This window comes from Podarcis liolepis (genome assembly GCF_965112155.1).
Source record: "Podarcis liolepis genome assembly, chromosome: 3".
In the NCBI taxonomy this organism is placed as follows: domain Eukaryota; kingdom Metazoa; phylum Chordata; class Lepidosauria; order Squamata; family Lacertidae; genus Podarcis; species Podarcis liolepis.
The window spans coordinates 100730966-100754785 of record NC_139557.1 but is presented as its reverse complement, the minus strand read 5'-3'; the positions used below and the strand labels follow the sequence as shown (position 1 = coordinate 100754785).

The following is a 23820-nucleotide window of genomic DNA, read 5'->3' as shown; positions in this document are numbered from 1 at the left end:
AAACTACAATTATTAAATTATTATCCTTCATTCTTCTTTTTGAACGTGTTAGTTACTTGTTACAAAAAAAGATCTCCAAAAATGTGCAAAAGAACTCGCTCCTGCAGGATGGCCACCAAGGATTGGAGAAAAAGACTGTCCATGCCTAATAGCCATGATGACTGTGCTCTGCCTCCACAGTCATAGAATTGGAAGGAACCTCAAAGGTCATCTATTCCAACCCCCTGCAATGCAGGAATCTCAGCTAAAGCATCCATGACAGATGGCCATCCAACCTCTGCTTAAAAGTCTCCAAGGAGGGAGAGTTCACCACCTCTCGTGGGAGTCTGTTCCACTGCTGAACAGCTCTGACTGTCAGAAAGCTTTTCCGAATGTTTAGTCAGAATCTCCTTTTTTGTAACTTGAAGCCATTGGTTCAAGTCTTACCCTCCAGAGCAGGAGAAAACAAGCATGCTCCCTCTTCAGTATACCTGAAGGAGCATTTCCACCCCCCCATCGTTCTGCCTGGACACTGAGGTCCAGCGCTGAGGGCCTTCTGGCGGTTCCCTCACTGCGAGAAGCCAAGTTACAGGGAACCAGGCAGAGGGCCTTCTCAGTAGTGGCACCCGCCCTGTGGAACATCCTCCCACCAGACTTTTAGAAGACATCTGAAGGCAGCCCTGTTTAGGGAAGCTTTTAATGTTTAATGCATTACTGTATTTTAATATTTTGCTGAAAGCCGCCCAGAGTGGCTGGGGAATAAATTATTATTATTATTATTATTATTATTATTATTATTATTATTATTATTCCATGTGACAGCCCTTAAGGATATTTGAAGATGGCGATCATATCTCCTCTCAGACAGAGGCAGCAATGCTTCTGAATATCCGTTGCTGGAATACAGAAAAAGGGGGAGGGCTCTCTTTCTCAGATCCATCTTACTGGTTTCCTACAGACTTCTGGTTGGCCACTTTGAAAACAGGATGCAGGACTAGATGGGTCACTGGCCTGATCCAGCAGCCTCTTATGTTCATAGATGTAAAAGGAGAGACATAAGTAAAAAAACATTATAATGTAAACACATTTAGACAAAAAAACCACAAGCAATTCATTAAAAAAAAATCACAAGGAGCGGCAGAAAAGCTTCACCAGGAAGCAATTAACAGCAAACATCATAGTCCATCAAAAGCCTGGAAAGTGGGACTATCAGTTTTTATCTGGCATTGAGAAGTTGTCAGCAATGGCATTTGGCAGATCTCATTGGGGAGAGTGCTCCACAAATGGGGAGCCACAAGTGAACAGAAAATGGCTTAATAGTACAGTAGTGCCTCGCAAGACGAAAAGAATCCGTTCTGTGATTCTCTTCGTCTAGCGGTTTTTTCGTCTTGCGAAGCAAGCCCATTGACGGATTAGCGGATTAGTGCTATTAGCGCTATTAGCGGCTTTTAGCGGCTTATCGGATCAGCTGATAAGCGGCTTAGCGGCTTAGAAAAAGGGGGGGAGGAAAAAAACCCTGCAGGAACTCGCAAGACATTTTCGTCTTGTGAAGCAAGCCCATAGGAGATTCGTTTTGCGAAGCACCTCCAAAACGGAAAACTCTTTCCTCTAGCGAGTTTTCCGTCTTGCGAGGCATTCGTCTTGCGGGGCACCACTGTATCAAGTAGACCAGCTACTTCACCTTTTCACTTCAACACACACACAGATCTGTGCCCCTGTTTATCTGTAAAGACCTTAGCAGCCTTGAGAAATGATACTTTAAAACAGGTAAGAATCGCACGGCACTTTGAACACAGAAAAAGAATGACAGACTCAATGATTGAGCAAGACAAATTGACAAAAGCAAATACCATCTTCGGCTCAAGCAACAATCGCTCCGGGCTTTGGGGAAATAAATCTGCCTCGGGTCTAGCAGTTTTAGGCAGTGTCGTGCTTACTGTGCAATGCTGTTTTAGCTGCGTAGTTTTTAAATGATGTAGCTACTGTATTTTTATTATGCTGTGCATATAAACACAAAATCATCACCATCATCAATTCTGAGCCTCATATTCAAGAACTCTCTTGCAAGCGCAATTCCGAGGCTCTAAATCCAGTCACTGTTTTGCAAATTCACTTCGCTGAAAAGAGGGTTGTAACTCTTAGCTTACAGCAGGGCTCCATCTAGTGCTTAGTTCTTTTTGGAATTAAGGTTTAGCACCCTGATGTGTATTATTATTATTATTATTATTATTATTATTATTATTATTATTATTATAATATAAAAAAGCCTATTCTTGAAGCTATTACCTACCTTACATTTGCAGTGAGGCTCCAATTGCAAAATGGCCCGCTTAATATGCAATCATAGCTTCTAGGTCATGGCACAGTGATGGCACTGTTTTATGTGACACAGTGGAAATGAGAAAATCATTGTAATGACGTAGACAAAGGGCCTTTTCTGAAAGTATATAGGTTTAAATCTGGGCATTAAAAAATGCATTATACTTGTACACTATAATAATATAATAATAATAATTTATTATTTGTACCCCGCCCTTCTGGCTGGGTTTCCCCAGCCACTCTGGGCAGCTTCCAACAAAGATGAAAAATACACTAAAATGTCACATATTAAAAACTTCCCTGAACAGGGCTGCCTTCAGATGTCTTCTGAATGTCAGGTAGTTGTTTATCGCTTTGACACCTGATGGGAAGGCGTTCCACAGGGCGGGCGCCACTACCAAGAAGGCCCTCTGCCTGGTTCCCTGTAACTTGGCTTCTCGCAGTGAGGGAACCGCCAGAAGGCCCTCGGAGCTGGACCTCAGTGTCCGGGCAGAACGATGGAGGTGGAGACGCTCCTTCAGATATACTGGACCGAGGCCATTTAGGGCTTTAAAGGTCAGCACCAACACTTTGAATTGTGCTCGGAAACGTACTGGGAGCCAATGTAGGTCTTTCAAGACCGGTGTTATATGGTCTCGGCGGCCGCTCCCAGTCACCAGTCTAGCTGCCGCATTCTGGATTAGTTGTAGTTTCCGGGTCACCTTCAAAGGTAGCCCCACGTAGAGCGCATTGCAATAGTCCAAGTGGGAGATAACCAGAGCATGCACCACTCTGGCGAGACAGTCTGCAGGCAGACAGGGTCTCAGCCTACGTACCAGATGGAGCTGGTAAACAGCTGCCCTGGATACAGATTTGACCTGTGCCTCCATGGACAGCTGTGAGCCCAAAATGACTCCCAGGCTGCGTACCTGGTCCTTCAGGGGCACGGTTACCCCATTCAGGACCAGGGAATCCTCCACACCTGCCCGCCTCCTGTCCCCCAAAAACAGTACTTCTGTCTTGTCAGGATTCAACCTCAATCTGTTAGCCGCCATCCATCCTCCAACCGCCTCCAGACACTCACACAGGACCTTCACCGCCTTCACTGGTTCTGATTTAAAAGAGAGGTAGAGCTGGGTATCATCCGCATACTGATGAACACCCAGCCCAAACCTCCTGATGATCTCTCCCAGTGGCTGCATGTAAATGTTGAAAAGCCCATGGGTTTTCCTTCCCAAGAGAGTCAAAGAAGCTATCAGAAGCAAGAAGGCTTCCTCTAGAACATGGAACCCTTGTCCAAATGAGAACAAAAAAGAACGCAAGCGAAAGTAATGCAAGCAGACAGAAAGTCATGTCATAAAAAGAATTTGAGGAGTGCAAAAACTCTCTGAAGTATGTTGGGATCAGCAACAGTGATTGGGGCAACCAAGGGCAACCAGGAAGCTGTATCGTAGCTGAGATTTGAACCTGGAACCTGCCATTCCAAATCCAGCAATCTGAACACTGCTCCATGCCAGTGTAAGCAGATTATTCATATCCTTATGTTAGGAGCCCAAAGACCTGTCCAACACTCAGAAATCTGGAAACAACAATATCGTCACTTTTAAAATTAAGCTTGATGAATGTGTGAGGAGATATTTTACTTATTATTATTGCTACATTCATATCCTCCCCATTCCTCCAAGTATCTAAAGGTGGCACATACAGTTCTCCTCTCTAGTTTTACCCTCACCACAACCCTGTGAGGTAAATTAGGCTGAGGGAGAGCGGCTCCACTGAGCTTCCTGAGTGAGTCTGGATTTGAACCCTGGTCTCCAGGTCCTAGCCTAGTACTACTCTAACAACTACACCACACTGTCTCTATTGTAAATATTAATGTCCCATGGTTTATGGTGCAATTCTACATGTCTGTGCAGACATGAGTGTATAGGATTGCAGCCTTAGCCCACAGAACTGATGTCCCCATTTCTTTCTCCCTTTCTCTGAAAACTCAGAGATATTTTTTGAAGGCATTTCAAGTGGTGATAGATGCTGTCTATCTTGTTCTTTGCCTCAGGGATCTTTGAGCAATGTAGGGCCTTGATTTTCAAGGATTCTACACCATGCAAGGACCCAACCATTGGAGCCAACTCCTAGGAGCTGAGGTCCCTTCGCCCCCCCCAAAAAAATTTATTTGAAGAGGCTGAGCCACCCCAAAGTTGATGGGCATTGCCATTCAAATGGTGTGTGTGTGTGGCACTGTGCTCAATTATGTAGGGTGGGGGGCTTACCCCCCATATTTTATTCAAGTTGGCACTCCTGGACCCAAAATATTGAGAATATGCTCCCTTGCTGCAGATAATTGCAGTGGTGATGGTGGGGTGTCAGGGAAGTAGAGCCTGTCGTTTGTGGGAAAATCAAAAGAAATGTCTGAAGAGGTAAAAAGGTAAAGGACCCAGTCAAATTTGACTATGGGGTATGGTGCTCATCTCCACTTTCAGGCCAAGGGAGCCAACATTTTTCCACAGACAGCTTTCTGGATCATGTGGCCAGCATGACTAAACTGCTTCTGGTGCAACTGAACACCGTGATGGAAACCAGAGCACACGGAAATGCTGTTTACCTTCCCATCACAGTTGTACCTATTTATCCACTTGTGCTGGTGTGCTTTTGAACTGCTAGGATGACAGGAGCTGGGACAGAGCAATGGGAGCTCATTCCGTCTTGCAGATTTGCAAGCCCAAGGGGCTCGGTGGTTTAGAAACCACACCGCCCCCAGTGTCCAGGTGCCTGAAGAGGACTCCATTTTGTCCTCATGTCCTTTTCTGTGCAAGCAACCATTTTCTGGGGTGCTTTCAGAGAGCCACTGTTTTCAGGTGGGATCCACATACCAGCAAATTCAGGTTGCACAATTATAGATGATCAGGTGGTCTCATGCAACAAACTTGTTTCCCCAAAAGGTCAGACTTCCCTGCCAAATAAGGAAAGTGAGGTGGGAACAAACAGTGGTACCTCAGGTTACAGACGCTTCAGGTTACAGACTCCGCTAACCCAGAAATAGTACCTCGGGTTAAGAACTTTGCTTCAGGATGAGAACAGAAATCGTGCGGCGACGGTGCCGCGGCGGCCGCGGGAGGCCCCATTAGCTAAAGTGGTACCTCAGGTTAAGAACAGTTTCAGCTTAAGAATGGACCTCTGGAACAAATTAAGTTCTTAACCCGAGGTACCACTGTACTGGAAAACCTGGGACAACACTTGCTCTAACCTCCCCACAAGCAAATAAGAAATACTCCTTACATATAGCCAGCACCATCTAACCTTCCAGCAAATGAATCAGGATGAATGCTCAATAAACAGGCTGTCTGGAAGCAGCCCATCAGTTCCACAGCCATTTCACTAAAACTTGCATCGGTTATTCTTCTGCATTTTAAGGGAGTATATTTTACTGGGTGGTGGGGGGGGGAGTGGAGAGAGGTAAGAAAAGGGGATTTATCAATGACTTGTGAAAAAAGTGCTTTGGACCCCAGTGAGGCTCATGCAGAAATGCTGTGCTATTTCATGAAAGCTGCTCTTGGTTCTTGCATTTGGAATATTTAGACTTCCAGGCAACGCTCAGCTGCAAAGTATTTTGGCTTTTGGCAGGGTATACTCTTGTTCCAAGCGCACATGTGAAATGCATTCCAGGGTAATCTTTGAGAGAAGTGGGCCAGATGGTAGCAGTCAGAAGTGACCCAATTCTTTTTTAAGCCTGCGCCTTTCAAATGAGGTACCCTGGGAAGGCTTGAGCTCTCTGCTCTGCCTTTCACACACAAATGCACACCACTTTAAGGCTGGTAAACAGCTGGTTTCCTGCCTTTTCTTAAGGTCACAGTAAAGGAAGAGAAAACACACACAAGATCAGAATGAAACCAGCCACCAGGCCCTGTGGCCTTTGAGCTTTGAAAGGTCTCCCAAATAACAGCTGGACACGAACGCCAGCAAGCAATCCCCAGACCGTTTGCAATTCACTTCCTGAAAGAGAAGGATCAAGGGGGCAGCTGTCAATCCTCCAGCAGTGCTGAGGAAAATAAATACTTTCATAGGGCTTTATTGAAAAAGGAAGCCCCCCCCCCTTTTTAATGAAAAAGCCATGATGACTATCAGCTTGAGCTGCCATAAAAGTGTTGGATGGGGGAATTCTCTGAAGGGGAAACTGTGCTTCAAATGTGCCACACATCCCTGCCTGTCTCTTCTGCCACTGCTGGAGCAACAGCCAGGTAAGGAGGAGTGAGGAGGTCTTTTCCAGTTTGGGTTGCAATCTGAGCTAGACGAGACCTCTGGAACTGTAATGCTCTCCTATTCCAAGCGGAGGAAAACTGAGTGACATCCCTATGCATAACCCAACCAGTTAGTCATGACTAGGGATGGCGGGAAAATCCAGTTCAGTATGCATTTAAAGTGGAATTCATTAAAAATCACATTTTATGAAACAGTACGATAACAAAAACACAGCTGTTGTTTGAAATTTGCACTTCTTCGAATTTTGCGATGCAGTTCGCCAGCTAACCAATGTTTACAAAAAAAGGATCTCCCCAAATAAGCACATCCATTCAGCTTCCACATGTTGAAGTTGTTGGGCACTAGCATTCAAGAGCCATAAGCAAGTGGAGGAAATCTGCTGCTGAGCATTAAAGAATCATAGAGGGCTGTGAGGATTTCAGCTGTTGAAGCTGGAGAGGGTGCACAGATAAGCTTGGGTGATGTCCTGCTGAGCATGTGGGATCTTTGCCTTGAGAAGCCGCATTAGTGCTATTGTGTGTTCTGGATGGTGGGATGGGGATAAATACACACACACACACACACACACACACACACACACACACACACACACCTTCCAGTAGCACCTTAGAGACCAACTAAGTTTGTCCAATAACAAGCTTAGTTGGTCTCTAAGGTGCTACTGGAAGAATTTTTTTGGTTTCTACTACGGCAGACCAACACAGCTATCTACCTGTAACTATATATATGCGTGTGTATGTGTGTTATTCTAACATAATGACCATTACTAACAACCCAGAGTTGCAGTAACAGGGTATTGCATACCCTGTATACAAAGTGAGCAAACCATAAATAACTAGTAAGAGGGGGAAATGGTAACAGGCCAATACAATTCAGGACATCCATATATCCCAACCTGTCATGGATGGTGAATGCTGGCCATCTAAGTCCGAAACCTAAGAAATAAAATCCCTCCAGATGTGTTCTAGATCTCCCATCCCTCTGGAGGCATGAGACTGAGGTGTTATTTTTTTCCTACGGTAGTCAAAGTCCGTAAATTCTTATACTGCAAATATAGATCCACCCTGCCCCCCAGTTTTTCAATGCTGGGCTACTGAAATCCTAGATGTGGGAAATTAGATTCATAGTGTGTTCAAAGTCAAATTTATCACATTTGCACTCTACGGCACAATTACGAGAACAGCAGGAGTAAAAGACCCCAGGTCTCAAATCCTAAGCCTGGAATCTTTCTGCTTAAATTTGCTGACAAGTGATGAATTAAAGGGAAGGGGGGAAGAGGACGCACACATGATGAAGGAAATGAAATGTTCTCTGAACTTTTTACTGCAAGCAAATTTTTGGAATGTAACTGCAGAGAACAAAACTGCAAGATAAGCTTTATCTGATGAGCTCAGAACATCTTTGTTCTTTGAAATGGCCTGCCTAAATTCCTTATCTGTAGCAGAACAACACACAAGTATAAAAATAAATATAAAAATGCCTGCTTCCTCAGAGGAACTTGCTTAAGCAGGACACACTGCTAGTTTCTTGTCTGCTCCTCTCAGTAATAAATTGCTTCAGCTGTTTTGCAACCCCAAAATAGTTATTGAAGATTGGTTTTCCTCTACAGAACCAGAAAATGGATCCTTCAAAATTTGCACTTATCTGAATGTTGCGATGCACTTATCTGAACATTTCAACACAGTTCGCCAACAAATGCAGTGTGTCCTCTTTCAGCTCATAGAGAGCAACAGGGATGTCAGAGTTCACATGTTCAAGCCCAGAACTTGTGTTGCCCTTACTTGCGAGTGTAATGCCTGAATACGGCTAAACTTGCTGGATTTAACTGCAGCTTGCATTTGACCTTATTCAAAAGAACAGTTGCTGCCTTTAGTATTATTGTTCCCCGATTAATGATTGGGGGCTGGCATTTCTTTCACTCCTTTAAATCAAGATCCATCTTCCTGCCTCTCTGTCCATGACTTGGTAAAGCCAAAGGAGAAGGCTGATGAAATCTGAATTCACAAATACTGCCAGTGAGCAGACTCTGAAGAGACCATTTTGTTATGTTCTTCATATGGAATCAATATGGCAAATGGTAGCTCTCCCAAACATCCTCTCTTCGGGTGGGGAATTATAGGCCTCCAGCGCCAGGCAAGTCGTAGGCGCAGCGAACAACAAATCAATGCGGAGTTATGAAACGCCAACGCCGAGTCGATCAAAAAACCTGCAGCAATCGCACCGAGCATCTGATTTTCATTCTCACTCTTTATTATATGTAGTAAAATATGAATTTCAGGACAAGACCTGGCATGGAAAATCTGTAATGAAAACATGTGCATATAAAGTATGGGTAGTAGAGCATGGTCCAAGCTTGTCTCCTGCTCAGAATTGTGCAAAATTGCAGAATAAAGGGGGGAAAAACCCTATCTTCATAACAGGACTATAGGTTATGAGGCATTGCAGAGAGGAATTGTCTCTACAAGCTTTCTATAGCCAGATACAAAATAAATAAATATGTACAGTGGTACCTCGGGTTAAGTACTTAATTCGTTCCATTCTTAACGTGAAACTGTTCTTAACCTGAAGCACTTTAGCTAATGGGGTCTCCTGCCGGAGCACGATTTCTGTTCTCATCCTGAAGCAAAGTTCATAACCCAAGGTACTATTTCTGGGTTAGCGGAGTCTGTAACCTGAAGTGTATGCAACCTGAAGCGTATGTAACCCAAGGTACCACTGTATCTAGCTATGGTCTATATTATTGTGTGCAAGCCATCTACTACCAATACTGCTTTTAGGGGGAAGAGTTATGGAGGAGCAAATTTAAGTGTTCCTGGATGGCTCTGGATTATCCAGATCCACGCTTTTCTGTGTTTAGCCCAGGAGTTTTGGGAGCACAGGGCTGTCCGCATGCTGACATGCAGCTCATACTTCCCCATACCATCTGAATCAGGATAGGCTGTACAAGCCCTGGAATAGCACCTTTATGCAGTGGATAAGAGCCAATAAGTGGAGTTTAAACTCAGGGCAGACAGACACCTTTTGTGGGTGGTGGTGCTGGGGCTCTTGTGCCCAGAAGATCTGCTAGCTGCCATGTTCTGGATGTTGTCCTTTGAAGAAGGCAAAACCCTCTTTCCCTTGTCCTTGAGTCCTGCTAAGAGTTAAAAGCAGGCCTGTAAGTTATCAAGCTCTCCAGGCTTTCCCAATCTCTCTGGAGCAGCTTCTTTCTGAACTGATGGAATATTCTAAGTGCAGGGAGCCCACCCTGTACTGCTGCGTACAGAGCACATCTTGCTGTAGGAAGAGAAGGGAGAGGGCATTTGACATATTTTATGTTGGTGAAATACTAATGGTTGGGTATCAGCTGTGTGTGAACCCCACATTACAAGGTGGACTGAAGCAATTCAGGGAAGGTTGTGTTGTTCTCGAGTCAGATCACGCCATCAACAAGTCTTCTCCAGGCACACCAGGGACTCCAGAAGGTTGAGGGCAGCTACATGGCCTTTAGCCCTCACATCTCAGCACCAGAGTCCACTACTGATATAGTTGGAAAACAAAAGATTATTTCATTTGGTCCATGCACGAGCCTCGGAAAGGACAGTGAACAAGTTACCTCTTCTAAGTGCCGAGAACAGTGGTGCTTAGAGGAACCACAAAATAACCACCCACTGTTTCTTCCCACTTCCTGAAATATGCAGGAAACACATACCTAATGGCCGAGTTAACCTACCAACCCCTCTGCTTCCAGACTGGATTTATTGCAATGTGGGGCTGCCCTTGAAGAGGACTCAACTTCAACTGGTCCAAAATGAGCTGGCCAGATTACTGGCTGGGAAGGGCTGCATCACTTGCCAGTTTGTTTCTGTGCCCTATTCAAGGTGCTCGTGTTTGTGTTTAAAGTTCTGAAGGACTCAGGCCCCAAATACCTCAGCAACTGTGACTCCTTGCCTACAGCCCCCCACACCTGTTAAGATTGACAGAGGAAGCCCTCTTGAAAGCTCCACCATCTTCAGACGTTTGCAGGATCTGTGTGTGATGGCAGCCCAGGAAAGAGCATACTCTGAGGCAGCTCCTAAGTGTCCCTCTCCATAGAGGTGTGTCTGCCATCTTCATTATGTAGCTTTCATCAGATGCTGAAAACACGCGTTAGTTTCCCTGGCACTTTATCCAAGATATATATTTTAGGACCCACTCTATTCTCAATTGTTGTACGTTTTAAATATTGTATTGCTAAAAATTGTTTAAACCTGCCCTGGGATCTCATGATGAAGGACAGCTAATACTACTGTTACTAGTAGTAATATTTCTGGATTCATGAGGTGCTATTGCAGCAGCACCTCCACATTCATGCGTTATTCAAGAGGTGAATAATTTGACAGAAGTCAAATTATATGGGACTCAGCTTGTATGTTATGCCACTTCACAAACGTTGTGTCCACATGGCTCACTTTGTTTTTGGAGTTTTTCTGACCCATAAAATGATAGAAGACAAGGGATATATGTGGGAAATCTGAAGGTAATTCCTAGGGCACCATGCTGTCTACAGACAGACTTCTCCTGAGACCACTCACATTATTAGTCACTGATGAAAAACTTGGCAGTATTCTCCTTTTTTTGCACTTAGTGAGAGAATAACAGGCAGAAATAGCAAATTTTCTGAAAATTTCATTTTCTTTAGAAATTGGCATATTGAGAGTATTTAAAATACTGCTGCTGGAAACCAGGAAGAGAGTCTGCAGAAGCCGCAAAGCTGATCTTGTTCCAAACTTATCTCAGCAAGTGTTCTCGCTGCAGCCGACAGAGACTCCAAAATGGAGAGTGCGTGTACTGGAAATGGAGTTCTCCAACCAAGTGGAATGAAAAGCACTTCATGTTCCTTTGTTGCCGCACTATGTAAATAAAACCCAACTGTTCTTTGTTTACAGTTTCAGAGAACTGAAGTCTGAAAGCTGAGCACTAACCAAGATCAAGTTGCTTCTCCCTTTGCAACATCTCAAACACACCCACCCACTACTTTTCTTCTGGCAATTAGGCAAAAATTCCATTCAGGGCCGGGGTGAGACAAGGCGCCACCTGAGGCGAGAGGCACAGCTGCCCTTCCTTGCTCTCTCTCATATCCCTTTTTACGTTTTGCTTCTGCTGCTGATGTGGCAAAAACATGCCTCCCCTTCCTCTCTGGCCTTGCTCTGAGAAAAAGAGAGTCCATCCTCAGAGAGAAGCATTCTGGGGGAAGTGGCCGGAGAGAGTGCCTGGACCACCCGCAATTTTCCAAGGTGGTTAGACACTCGCTTTTCAAACCGCTTAATCATTTTTAAAGGCCCCCTTCCCTTCCCTAGAGAGAAAATTGAGGCGTGCTAAGGCAGCAGCGGGACGCAGGTGGTGCTGTGGGTTAAACCACAGAGCCCAGGACTTGCCGATCAGAAGGTTGGAGGTTCGAATCCCTGTGACGTGATGAGCTCCCGTTGCTCGGTCCCTGCTCCTGCCAACCTAGCAGTCCGAAAGCACGTCAAAGCGCAAGTAGATAAATAGGTACCGCTCCGGCGGGAAGGTAAACGGCGTTTCCGTGCGCTGCTCTGGTTTGCCAGATGCGGCTTAGTCATGCTGGCCACATGACCCGGAAGCTGTCTGCGGACAAACACCAGCTCCCTCGGCCTATAAAGCGAGATGAGCGTGCAACCCCAGAGTCGGTCACGACTGGACCTAAAGGTCAGGGGTCCCCTTTACCCCCTTAAGGCAGCAGCAAAACGTTAGGAGCAAGGGGAGACAGGTGGTGGCAGACGAGATATCTGACTGGTGTCCCAGGAAACAATAACTGCCCCACACACTGCCTGATGCAATTATTTTGCCAAATGGCTCAGCTGGTCCCGTCTCTAGTTCAGGCATAGGCAAACTTGGCCCTCCAGATGTTTTGGGACTACAACTCCCATCATCCCTAGCTAACAGGACCAGTGGTTAGGGATGATGGGAACTGTAGTCTCAAAACATATGGAGGGCCGAGTTTGCCTATGCCTGCTCTAGTTCATGCCTTGATCATCTCCCACCTTGAGTAACACAAGCTTCTCTTTCATCTACTGTCTCACCTTTATGGGTCCCTGCTGTCATAATTATGTTAGAGCAACAGGTGGTGAAACACATTCTTTCTTAAACCCCAAAACTCATTTCCTGTCTGTTCCTAAATGTAGCTCTCTTCTTGCCCCAACCTCCCCACTTTTCCACTCTTCTATTTCAACAGAACTTAGTAAAACCTCCAGATACAGTGGAAGTATACACCAGATTAAACAATTGAAGGCTATTGCCCGGTCCATTCTAGAGACATATGAATGGCATTCTGCAGTGTTTGTGCGAACGAACACAGTTGAGTGGAAGGAGAACATCAGCACCAAGGGAGGATGAAGCTTAGCAATGAACTTGGCCAGAGGACCAAAGAGGGTACCTGAGACCCCGGGACCCCGGGACCCCCTTATCTGTGAGCAAATGCTTGCCTTTCCCCCATATAAAAAGTAGATTGGATCGTGGAAAGTGCTTATTCTTCAGAATCCATTCTGCAGCTTCCCCATTCTTTAATGATTAAAGCCCAAGCAAAACATCTGTCACAAATAAAAGACTGAAACAATGAAGTCTCCTCAATCTCGCTTGGAATGTGAACGAGCAAACATCAAGCAATTAAATTCTGTTTCCCATCCAGCTGTTAACTCCTCCAATGCCAAGAAGCCTTTGTTTTCAAAGCACTTTGTTGAAAGAAAAAAAAAAAGCAGATGCAATCATATCTTTAGGTACATTAAGTTATAATCGCAAGGAATGGGGCTTCCATGTTCAAGAGCCTGTAAACACCCCCTTACCAAAATGCTGAGGACAAATGCCAAGAAGTGGCCATTTCCAGATGAATCTGAAATTCCACAAGCATCTGGCGGAACTACGTGGACCCTGGGTCTACCCAACACAACTAAATCACCACTGAAAGACCAGGCTGGTTGTGGCTCACGGGAACTGGAGTCCAAAAGCACCTTTGGGTGAGATAGGTACACAAAATCCCCCATCCCTGCTCTAAAGCAAATGCAGTAGGAATGCTATCTAGTTCTAAAAGCTCATGTCATACTAATTTTAGTGAAACTGGGCTCCATAGGGCAACAATTCTGAACAAGCCAATTAGATAAATCACTAATATATTGCCCCAAATGTTTTATTTGAATCGAGTTGTGTGTTTTTTAACAAAACCACCACCCCAAATGAGGTGAAAACTATGCACAATAATGTCTTCTTTTTAAAAACTTGTCTTAAGATGTAACCTTATACGGTTGCTCTGAAAAAGGGCTTTACATGTAAAATTTATCGGGCACATCCCAGTCAATTGTTTCCTAGTCCTTTTTTTGACATTCCTTCTGGCTTGCTCCAGAGTTAAAAGCTGGTTGCTTGGGCGAAGCTATCTGAAAAATGCCTCTCCACATACAGCAATCTACACAGAGCAGTGATTCCATACCACTAACATTCAATTTGGCCATTCCAAATAAGAGTCTGTGGAAGACTTGCACTTCTTCTCCTGGTCCCTGTGAATTAGTATGGGGATAAAAGGATGAATGCTCTCTCTGTGCAATGGTTGCACAGCTAGACCACCTAAACTGGAACCAATAATTCAGGTGAGCAGAAGATGGGTACTTAAAAACACCTGCAAGGTGCAGCCCCAAAGAGAAAATAGTACCATGTTATTTTGATTCTTTTATTATTTTTTAAATCTTCAATTTTTTTTTCTGCCATGAGACAGGAATGCATGATAGAAATGGCTCAAACATCTTCACATGACACTCTTTAAATCATATTTCATTCACAATTTCCCCCTAGAACATCTACAGTTAACATAATCCCACCCATTTCCATCCATTATCACAGATTAAATTATCCATTAAACAGTAGTTGCCAGCAATCGAAAGCTGTAAGGCTTTTTTTTTTTTGCATAATAGAAAAACAACAACCCTCCTTTAGACTACAGCATGAGAAAAAAAAATCACGTTAACTCTCTCATTTTACATGGCAACCCCCAGGTAATAGATATTTTCAAAATGAAATGCATTGTTTCATGGTATTCATCGAGGATGAAAAAGAGAGTTATGCGTCCAATAAGCTTTGAAAAAAACATTACTACATAGTACTTTTTCACCATAAGTGTATTCCTTTTAAAGGAATCCATTACACTAGGATGGGAAACCTGTGGCCTTTCACACACGGTTGAACTACAACTCCCATCATCCCTGGCTATTGGCCATGTTGGCTGGAGCTGATGGGAAAGTCCAAGAACCAGCTGGAGCAGCCCAGGTTCTCCATCTGTGCATTACACCTCGACACAATCATCTGCAATCGTCTGCCTTGCCCACTGACATTATTTGGCAAAGCAGCTAATCACACACAAGAGTTCTCCAACACCATTACTATTTAACAGCACAGTTTTAAAATAAACAGATAAATGGGTTGCTTGGAATCCACGCCTCTCTCCCGTTTGGAGAGAATTATTTTGAGGTTTTCCGGAATGGATGTAAACAAAGAGGAGATATATCTATCTATCTATATATGTATATGCATACATACAAGTGTCCTTTGGGAGTTCATTTGAGTTCTCAATGTTACCAATGATGAATAGATACCTGATCTGTAGTAATTACTCCTGAGAAGATACTAGAAGGGAATGACAGTTCAGATGCACTTTGGAATGGCACAATCACGTAAACGCTTGCACACTTAAGACTTAACAAACTCATCCAAAGTTTCTAAAAACAATTCTAAAAACTAAACTCTAAGATATCAGCACAATAAAAAAGAAGATCCTATTAAATCAAAACATAAAACAACTAGGATTTTTTTTCCAGAAAACTTTTTTTTTTTTAAATGTAGGAAACTCTAGGTAATTAAGAAAAACTTAGCCGACAGGATTTTTTTGTGCATTCTTTTTTTAAAAATGGTACTTTTCTAAATGCATAATAAAATGCCATGGTATCCCATAACTGGCCAGGGTCCAGCCGTCTCAGAGCTGCAAGATTTACAGCAACTGGGCAAGAGGAATAAAACATGCACAAAAAAACTGTAGCACGCAGAAGAGAAAAAAATCCAAAAATATCCTACATAATCCATTAATGTGACATTTACATTAGAGCAATTAAAAAAGGAGGCTGTAAAAAACCCCATTTGATTTTTTCTGATTATGACGGTTATCCCTAGTTTTTGTAAGCAATTGATTTGTTATGTTAATCCCAAGCACCAGATTTCATAACTTAATGATATTCCTCTAACATTGAGCCTCTTCGCGAGAGAATGAGCTGTATTGTCTGAAGGCCAAAGTTTAACTTGAGAATCTGAACTTGTGTCATCATGGAGTCAAGTCAGTTCACATCAAGGTCACAGTAGGTGTTCTTGAGTTTCAATATGTCTAGGCAAGTAGCTCCCTGGAAAAGACGTCCTACGGTGCCTGTCAATTAGAAAAACTACGTGAAGGTGGTTGTCTTAAAAGACCCAACTTAAAATCCATCGTCGGGGAAGGAGAAGTGTTCGTTAATATGAGTTGCCTTAGAGCTAGCTAGCAGCACCCAGGTGGCTAGTAGGAATTAGTAGTGTTAGAAAATTGCATAGGTGTTAATAAAGAAGGCAGAGGGCATGATGTGCGATCGTGTTGTCCTCTTCGCTTCTTCCTCTCTTTTTAATATAAAAAAAGAAGGAAGAGCTCCCATAAAGAGCTTGCCGTTTTATTGGCTTTGCTGCACCCCGGTTGCATTATGCAGAAGGTATGACTTAGTCCTTCTGGTTGGTGTTAAAAAGTTCTTTCACAGGAGGCTTCCCTCCGCCCCTCGGCATACAGCTGGAGCTAATTCCCTCTTCTCCTCTAGCCCTGGCCATTTGCACCATGCCTCTTTCCGACGGCAATTTCAGAATTACATTTAATCTATGTTTACATCCTACTATCCTGACCAGCTCTTGAACGGAACTGCCAAGACGGGTCCTTACAATAGTTCCATGCATTGAAAACAGAAGATCGGACTAAAGGTCGTCAACTGAAACCCAACAACTTGGGTTGCTCCTAGACTGGAGATGCTCCCCCTTCCCTTCTTGAACCCTACTCCCTTTTACAAAAGTATGCACACTGAGGGGATTTTCTTTTCTTCTAAAAAGACCATCTTGAACTTGCAGCTGTTAAGACAACGGAGAGGTTTCCTGCTGGTCTTCCGTAATAGTGGATTCGCTCTGCTCCTCGCTTGTTTCATTGGATGGTTCTTCACCGTTTGGCTCTCCTGGATCCAGACTGCTCCCCTCACTTTGCTCCTCGCTCTGCTCTTCATTGGCTTCCACAGTCTGCTCCAGATTACTCTCCGAGGACGTCGGGGAACCGTCCGTTGCATTTTCGTTGGCTGCCATTCCGTCCAACGGCTGAGGGAGGGGAACGGGGGTACTCGGCTGCACAAAGCTTTCGCTGGCACTAGCGGGCACTTTGGCCGTGCCCATATCTACCGTGATGTCGTTGTGTGGCAGAGTTACTTTCTCCACAAGTCTCCATTGGATGATACTCATGTCTTTGCCTCCAGTTGAGATCAAGTGGCTGTCGTTGTGAGTGAAGCTGACGTTAGTCACATGGCTGCTGTGGGCGCTGTATTTATGACTTGGTGCCTGTTGAAACAAACCAGGAAATGACAGTCTGTGCTACTTGATGAGGATCAGGAGACCAATTGGAATAGCAGCTTCATGCCAGCATTTCAACACTGCGAATATACCCAGGAACAAAAATATGCTTCTTACAAAGCCAATCTAAGAATCTCCCAATTTAGGAGGAAAGTAGGGGTGATTCAGGGGAGATTTTCATAGTCTTGAGTTGGACGGTGCTGTTAACAAGGCATCTCAAGCTGGACTCCCTAGATCCCTGAGTCACTCTGTGGACTTAGGTACCCCCCGAAATGCTGCATTTAAAAAAATGCAAAGTAAGGCCGACAAAGTTAATACTCTGAGCTCCAGGGGGACGTGGGTTGAGAGGCAAGGGGGATTTTTCATTTTGGACGACAGGTGTAGACTTTAATCACAGTGTATTATTTTCCCTGGGCACTCTAAACCAGTGTTTCCCAACCTTGGGCCTCCAGCTGTTTTTGAACTACAATTCCCATCATCCCTGACCACTGGTCTTGCTAGCTAGGGATGATGGGAGTTGTAGTCCAAAAACAGCTGGAGGCCCAAGGTTGGGAAACACTGCAAACCAGTGATTTGGGGAAGCAATGTTGAAACAATTCCTCCCCCCCACATCTCCCATTAAGCCCAATGGATCTCTTCCCCACCCCCAGCAAGAACAGCTTGCATCCCAATCAAAAACTGGGTTGGGGGGGGGGGCAAAAGTCCACTTGCACCAATGACCCTGGAAGCAAGAGAATATTTTTATGAGTGGGGAGGAAGGGAGCAGGGGGAGTTGGTGAGCCTTTAGATGTGATATTGGAACAAGTATACCACCACTCCAGTATGAGCACACACATGGTTCCCACACATGCATGTATCACCCTTGCCCCTAAAAATGTGTCATCTAGACATACCTTTGCCTTGGAGCACGGATACTGAAATAGATGGACTTTACAAAAGTCATCAGCAACTGCGATCACCTTCCTGTTGTGGGACCTGATAAGAGCATTTATGTCTGTCCCGTCTGATCCTTCAGGCCACACTCCTTCAATAGAGGAAAGCCAACAAATTAGAGTTGTCACCTGCTTGAAGAAATCTTTGCTGATTAGTCGCATGAGTGAGCAAGGCAGTTCTGGAGAAAGAGGCACTGTTTAGATGATGCACAGAATGGAATCCTGCAAGGGAAAGTGGCTGAAGGGTGAGGAATATGGCCTAAATCACTGTGTGCAAAGAAAAAGTTGAGCAACCTACCCCTTCCACTACTCATTGTGACCTTTCGAAAGCAGCTTCTTGAAAAAGAGGGTGGGAGAGGCCATTTTCTTCACACACACACACTTCTTTTTTGCAACATTAGCCTCTGTTGAAAAGCTGCATCCCTGCTTAAATAGTTGAGCTAAGAAAGGGACGCACAGTTAACACAGAGCACCCTTGATTTAAAATGCAAGAAGGGTCATCTTTGCTACTCACCAAACACCTGAAATCCCAGCACACAAGTGTATGTCGTCCAATCTATATCCTTACACTCAGAACGATTCCTCATTAGTTTGCAGCCGGCTGGAATGTCCCCTTCAAAAAAAATGCACAACTCTTATTGGAATCACATAAGCGGGATTTGTTTTAGCTGTTTCTGACATTAAGGGTGTTGCTTTTTCTTTCTTTCTTTGAACAAGCATCCAAGTGCATCTTCTAGCATTTCTATAGCTTTAAGGGTATGAACTGAGAACTCATGGGTCTCTTGATGCTGCTGGAGTACGACTCCTGTCCCTGAAACCACTGGCTGTGCTGGTTGGGGGAGTTCAACAACATCTGCAAGGCCACAAGTCTCCCGCACCCGGCCTAAGGCAAGCCTGTCTTTCTCACATGGATATATAAACACTGGCTTAACTGCAGGGCTACACCAAATATTAGGGGGAGAATGTATACAAAGCTACATGCAGCTACCAGCCAAGTACCAGGGTCCCCAAGTGTTCAACTTCACCCCATTTTTGGAAACGCAGGAGGTTAACAGAGACCCAGCAAGCTGCTACACTCTGCCGGTGTCCTGCCTTTGGGCAGGCCGAAGGGCCACGAAGCACGTGGCGTGCTAAGGAAAGAATGCTAAATAAATGCCAAGTAGCATTATTCCGTTGCTAAAGTGAAGTTTTAAAATGCCAGCAGGTGTCTGCACCAGTAAGTGACACAGGGCTCTAATGAGGCAAGGGTGTGTGTTGTTTTTGAAGCCGAAAACCTGCTTCGTGACACATCACACACCAGCACCACTCTCCCCTATAAACTGTTAAACTGATTGATGTCCCTGCAGAGATGTAAGCTATATTTGGAAGCTCTGTTAGCAAGAAGCAGCTCTGAATAATATCAGAAGGTCAGGTTACAGAAGGTCACGCCAGTATCCCCTGTCAGCAAGCGTTTTGCACCAACAGCTTGACTTGCATCAGCTCTCCCCCCCCCCCACCTTCCCGCCCCACTGCCTCCCATTATGAATGTTCAGGCACTCCTGTAGGCTGGAGGTAATTACAGCTTTGTACTCACAGTATAGTATTTCATAGTCTCCCGAGTTTGACATTATATACTTATTTTCTGGGGACCAGTCAAGGTGCGTAATATAGCTGGAATGTCCCTAAAACACACACAAAACCAAAAAAAGAGAAAACAAGCAAGCTATCAAAATTCCGATCAGCAGAAAGAAGTATTTCCGCCTGCTTCGCTGTTTAATCCCCCTTTGATAAGTTCATAGAAACAAAATGTCACGACTGACTGTAGGAGTAATTTACCAAGTTCTATCGCTGCAGAGAACCCATTCATTTTGATGGAATGCACGTAGAAGCCCATGAATTGAACTGCATAGGGCCTGCTGATTGCACTCCACAGATACAAATGCTTAACTTCTTCTGCCTGGTTATTATAGATAATTGGATTTTATGCTGTGTTAAAATTTCACCAAATCTTCAACAAAAGCAAGCTGATGGGATGCTAGAAGATATGCAGGAATGCAATGTAACAAAGGGCTGTTTGAAGTGTCTGAAGCTAAATTTGTATCTGGCAAATGGTGAGAGAAAGAACAGCACCTTTCGTCTACAGCAGGTTTAGCTTTTGCTGCTTTGAAGTCTCTCCATGACCTGAGCTCTAAGTAGGTTCAGACCATGGTTTAGCCATGTGCTTAGGCTGTCCCTCCTCGTCCTCCTGCATCTCTGATTGCCCTTCTTACTTCTGACTCAGCTGACTCAGCCATACAGCTGCAAATAAAACGTTTTAAGTGTGTTGCAAAGTGCAATATACAAATATTACACTAGATGGCGATAGTGAACTATGGCAAATTCAATATATATTTCAAAACGTTTTTTAAAAAAGCATTTTCACAGTGGGTTTTTTATGTGAGTGTAGATTCCACCAGTATCAGATCGTAATTTGCCAGCAGGTTAACATTTCAGCAAAACATAATTTGCCTGGTTCTCATGCAATGACAGATTATAATTTACTACTAAATAGGGAGCAAGAAGGGAAACACGGGACTCATCCACATTATGCCACTCATCCACATTATGCCAATCCATGGTCTGGTGTTACACATCTGAGCAGCCATTTACACATTGCAGCAGCCATTTCTGCAATTACTCCAGCTGCAGTTAAAGTGGAAATTGTTGCTGTGAGATTCATCTACGTATAGGCTGGTTCACAACCAAGATTTCCTCATGTGATTCAAAATGCAGGAAGATCTGTCAGGTAGAGGGGGGAAATAAGCAACCGGCTTATTTGAACTAGCTTTTAAAAATGTCCTCAATTGGTTTGGAAGACATGCACCAGGGTTAAAAAGCAAAAGCTCTCTCATTCTCTCGCTTCCCCTTCCCCTTCCCCTGCTCCTTCTCCTCATCCTGAATCTTTAAAATGCTGGAAGCTAGAACTGACATGGGGGGGAGGTGCGGGGAGAGAGTTGGGACCACCATTTACTACATCCTGCCAGACATTTGGCAGCTGTAAACATTCCGAGGGGAGGCAGAGAATGGGTGGGGGGGGCAATTGGGAAGGGGCGCTCTGGAGTCGGAAAATCCCTCTGAGCCAGCAACTGCGATGGGAGAGGTCTGGACACCACATTGCTTCAATAGTTGAAATAGCAGAGTTTTGCATTCCATTCGAAAGGAAAAAACCTCCCCTCGGCAGCGACCACAGTGAGAGACATATTACACTTCACTTCTGATCTACTGTTCACATAGTGAGAGTAATCACTACTGGCACCTTTGGCTAGTAAAACTGAGTGAGTGAACAGGGAAGCTCCCTTTCTCATCGCTAATAACAATCTTCTTGGATATGACAAGGAGAGAGAGAGAGAAAATGTTAGGAGTTAAGAGTTGTTAGAGTGATTTATGTTGAACGGCCAGACAAGCTTACTCACGTTCAAGTATATATGAGCAGAAGCACCCTGAAGTCCATCCTTACTGCGTAAAGGATGGGGACAAGCAGAGGTACGCAGCACATGCAAGAATGCTGGCGCAGGAATTGTGCATGCAGCCCTGCCCCCTCCACACTTTGAACCTTCGCACGCCCATAAAAATTCCAGAACATGCCTCTCACTCTGCATATATTGTATTATCACACCTATTTAGAGACCACTTCATGGTATAAAGCCATTGACAGCACACAGTAACACCAAAGCACAAGAACAAGAAAACCATCCATACAGACTCTAAACAGAATGAAGCCATTTCATCAAACACAAAAAAATTAGGACTCCACAATGTAAAGACTTTGCTAGTAGTTTGCTAAAAGTTTCTGAAGCAACCACAGGGATACGGTGTCATCTTGTACACGTCAACGGACATATGCATCTACACACAAGTGCGTGCTGCACACAACGTGAAGGTAATATCTGAAGGCAGTGCATGGATACAATGCTGTCCTTGTACACAGAAGATACAGTTTAATGCACAAAGGCCATGTCTCCTTCTGGTGCTAGAAATATGAATTATGTAGTACTGTAAGTATGACGCCGTGTTAGAGAGCCCTGACGTCCTCCCTGCCATCTGGACAACATCTGTATGGGCTGACCTCAGGTTTGAACATGGAATGCAAAATTTCACCAGTTTTCATTTAGATATCCGAGATTGCAAGGGAGATATCACATTGAAGTACATATTTTCCGGACTCCTTTCGGTTCAAAACACAGAAATCTTCAAACTTCCACTCCAATGCCCCCATTTTCAAGGGAGATAGCACAGTGCATTGCATTTTGCATTTCCTTCTCCTGGGCGGTGGGAGTGTTGAGCTGGTTGGTACCCAAACACGAGGCACACAAAAGAGCCCTAAACACACAGACCAAACCTATTCTGATCAGTGTTTGGAATCCTCATATTACAGAACAAACAACCAAAGCAGGGATGAGCTAAGCTGAGGCAATTTTACCATGATTCAATATTCAAAATATGCACCCAAAACAATCCCTCTGAACAAGAAAACACTCTTAAGAACTAGCAAGTGAAATAATGGAAACTGAAATTTCGGGAACCTTTTAATTCATTTAAACCGGGAAGAACATAATGCACACCTTTTTTATGAACTGGCAGAGAAATCAAGAGGCAAGCAATTCAGAGCTTTTAATAGGAATGGTAGTGTCAGAAATGGCTCTCCACTGGACTGTTTGGCTGAATGATTGTCCAAAGCATAGAACATGGGAAGCTGCCTTTAGCAAGTCAGACCTTTGGTCCATCTATCTCAGCACTGCCCACACTGACTAGCAGTGGCTCCCCAAGGTTTCAGAAAGGTGTCTCTCCCAGCCCCTACCTGGAGATGCCAGGGTACCTAAATTTAGGACCTCCTTGCATGCAAAGCATGCGTTCTGCCACTGGGCTGCAGCCCTTTCCCGAGGTGCACAGATCACCCCACGTGTGACACTGTGTGGCAAAGCTTGGCCCTGATTCCATGTGTTGGAACAAGGGCCCCTGAAGAGAATTGCCTGCACAAGAGCAGCTGAATATGTCTAAGGAGTTAGGCAAAACAAGAGTATCCCGTATCTAAAGCAAGTCTGCACAACACTCAGCCAGCGAAGCTGAATATGGGCCACTGGCCAGCTACTTGATAATTTTGCTGTGTTTGCAGCCTCAGGCAGGCCACAGCATATGTGAGCGACATCAGAAGGCTCAGAGTCTGGGAGGTATGTTTTGGCTGCAACAACAACAGGGCAGAAGGGCAAGAGGGGGCAGCAGCCGTAGAGACCAGGCTGGGAAGGAATTCAAGGCAGATACTGGGGAAAGGGGTCACAGAAGGGACAAGGCTTGGGAAAGTATTAGCAAGTATTAAAACAACAGCAACCCTAAAGCAGGATCAGCGGTGGAGACTTCTGTAGGAAAGACTGTCAAGAAATGCCAGGCATCTGTTTGATACGTCCACCGGCATCCTTCTCTGGCTTCCTTTTTAGTCATGTGCCGGGAATCTTTGGCCCTCCAGATGTTGCCAAACTACAACTTCCATGATCCTTGGCCATTGGCCATGCATATTAGGGCCGATGGGAGCTGTAGCATTTGGAGGCTTGGGACCATGGAGGAAAAATAACAACCAAAGTAGTCTGGCAGACAATGAGCACCTGACACACACCAGCCAGCCCTGACACACACCAGCCAGCCCTTCTAGTTCCCACCATGTCAAAGTGGTTGTAGCCAGAGGTGCCAGTGTGACCTGCTATACTGTTTC

The 23820-nt window shown here is 44.6% G+C and overlaps 1 protein-coding gene across 8 annotated transcripts in view; it reads right to left on the bottom strand.

Annotated features, from left to right (window-relative positions):
* Positions 1 to 14213: 14213 nt before the first annotated feature.
* Positions 14214 to 23820, bottom strand: part of EML4 (EMAP like 4) — a 159378-nt gene continuing 149771 nt past the window's right edge. For all 8 annotated transcript variants that reach the window (XM_083494222.1, XM_083494226.1, XM_083494221.1 and 5 more), the window contains 4 exons: positions 19672 to 19759; positions 18613 to 18711; positions 18060 to 18190; positions 14214 to 17154 (listed from right to left, as the gene is read on the bottom strand). In XM_083494222.1, the coding sequence (XP_083350348.1) occupies positions 16684 to 17154; positions 18060 to 18190; positions 18613 to 18711; positions 19672 to 19759 (789 nt within the window). In that variant the 3' untranslated portion in view covers positions 14214 to 16683. The remainder of the gene's footprint in view (positions 17155 to 18059; positions 18191 to 18612; positions 18712 to 19671; positions 19760 to 23820) is intronic.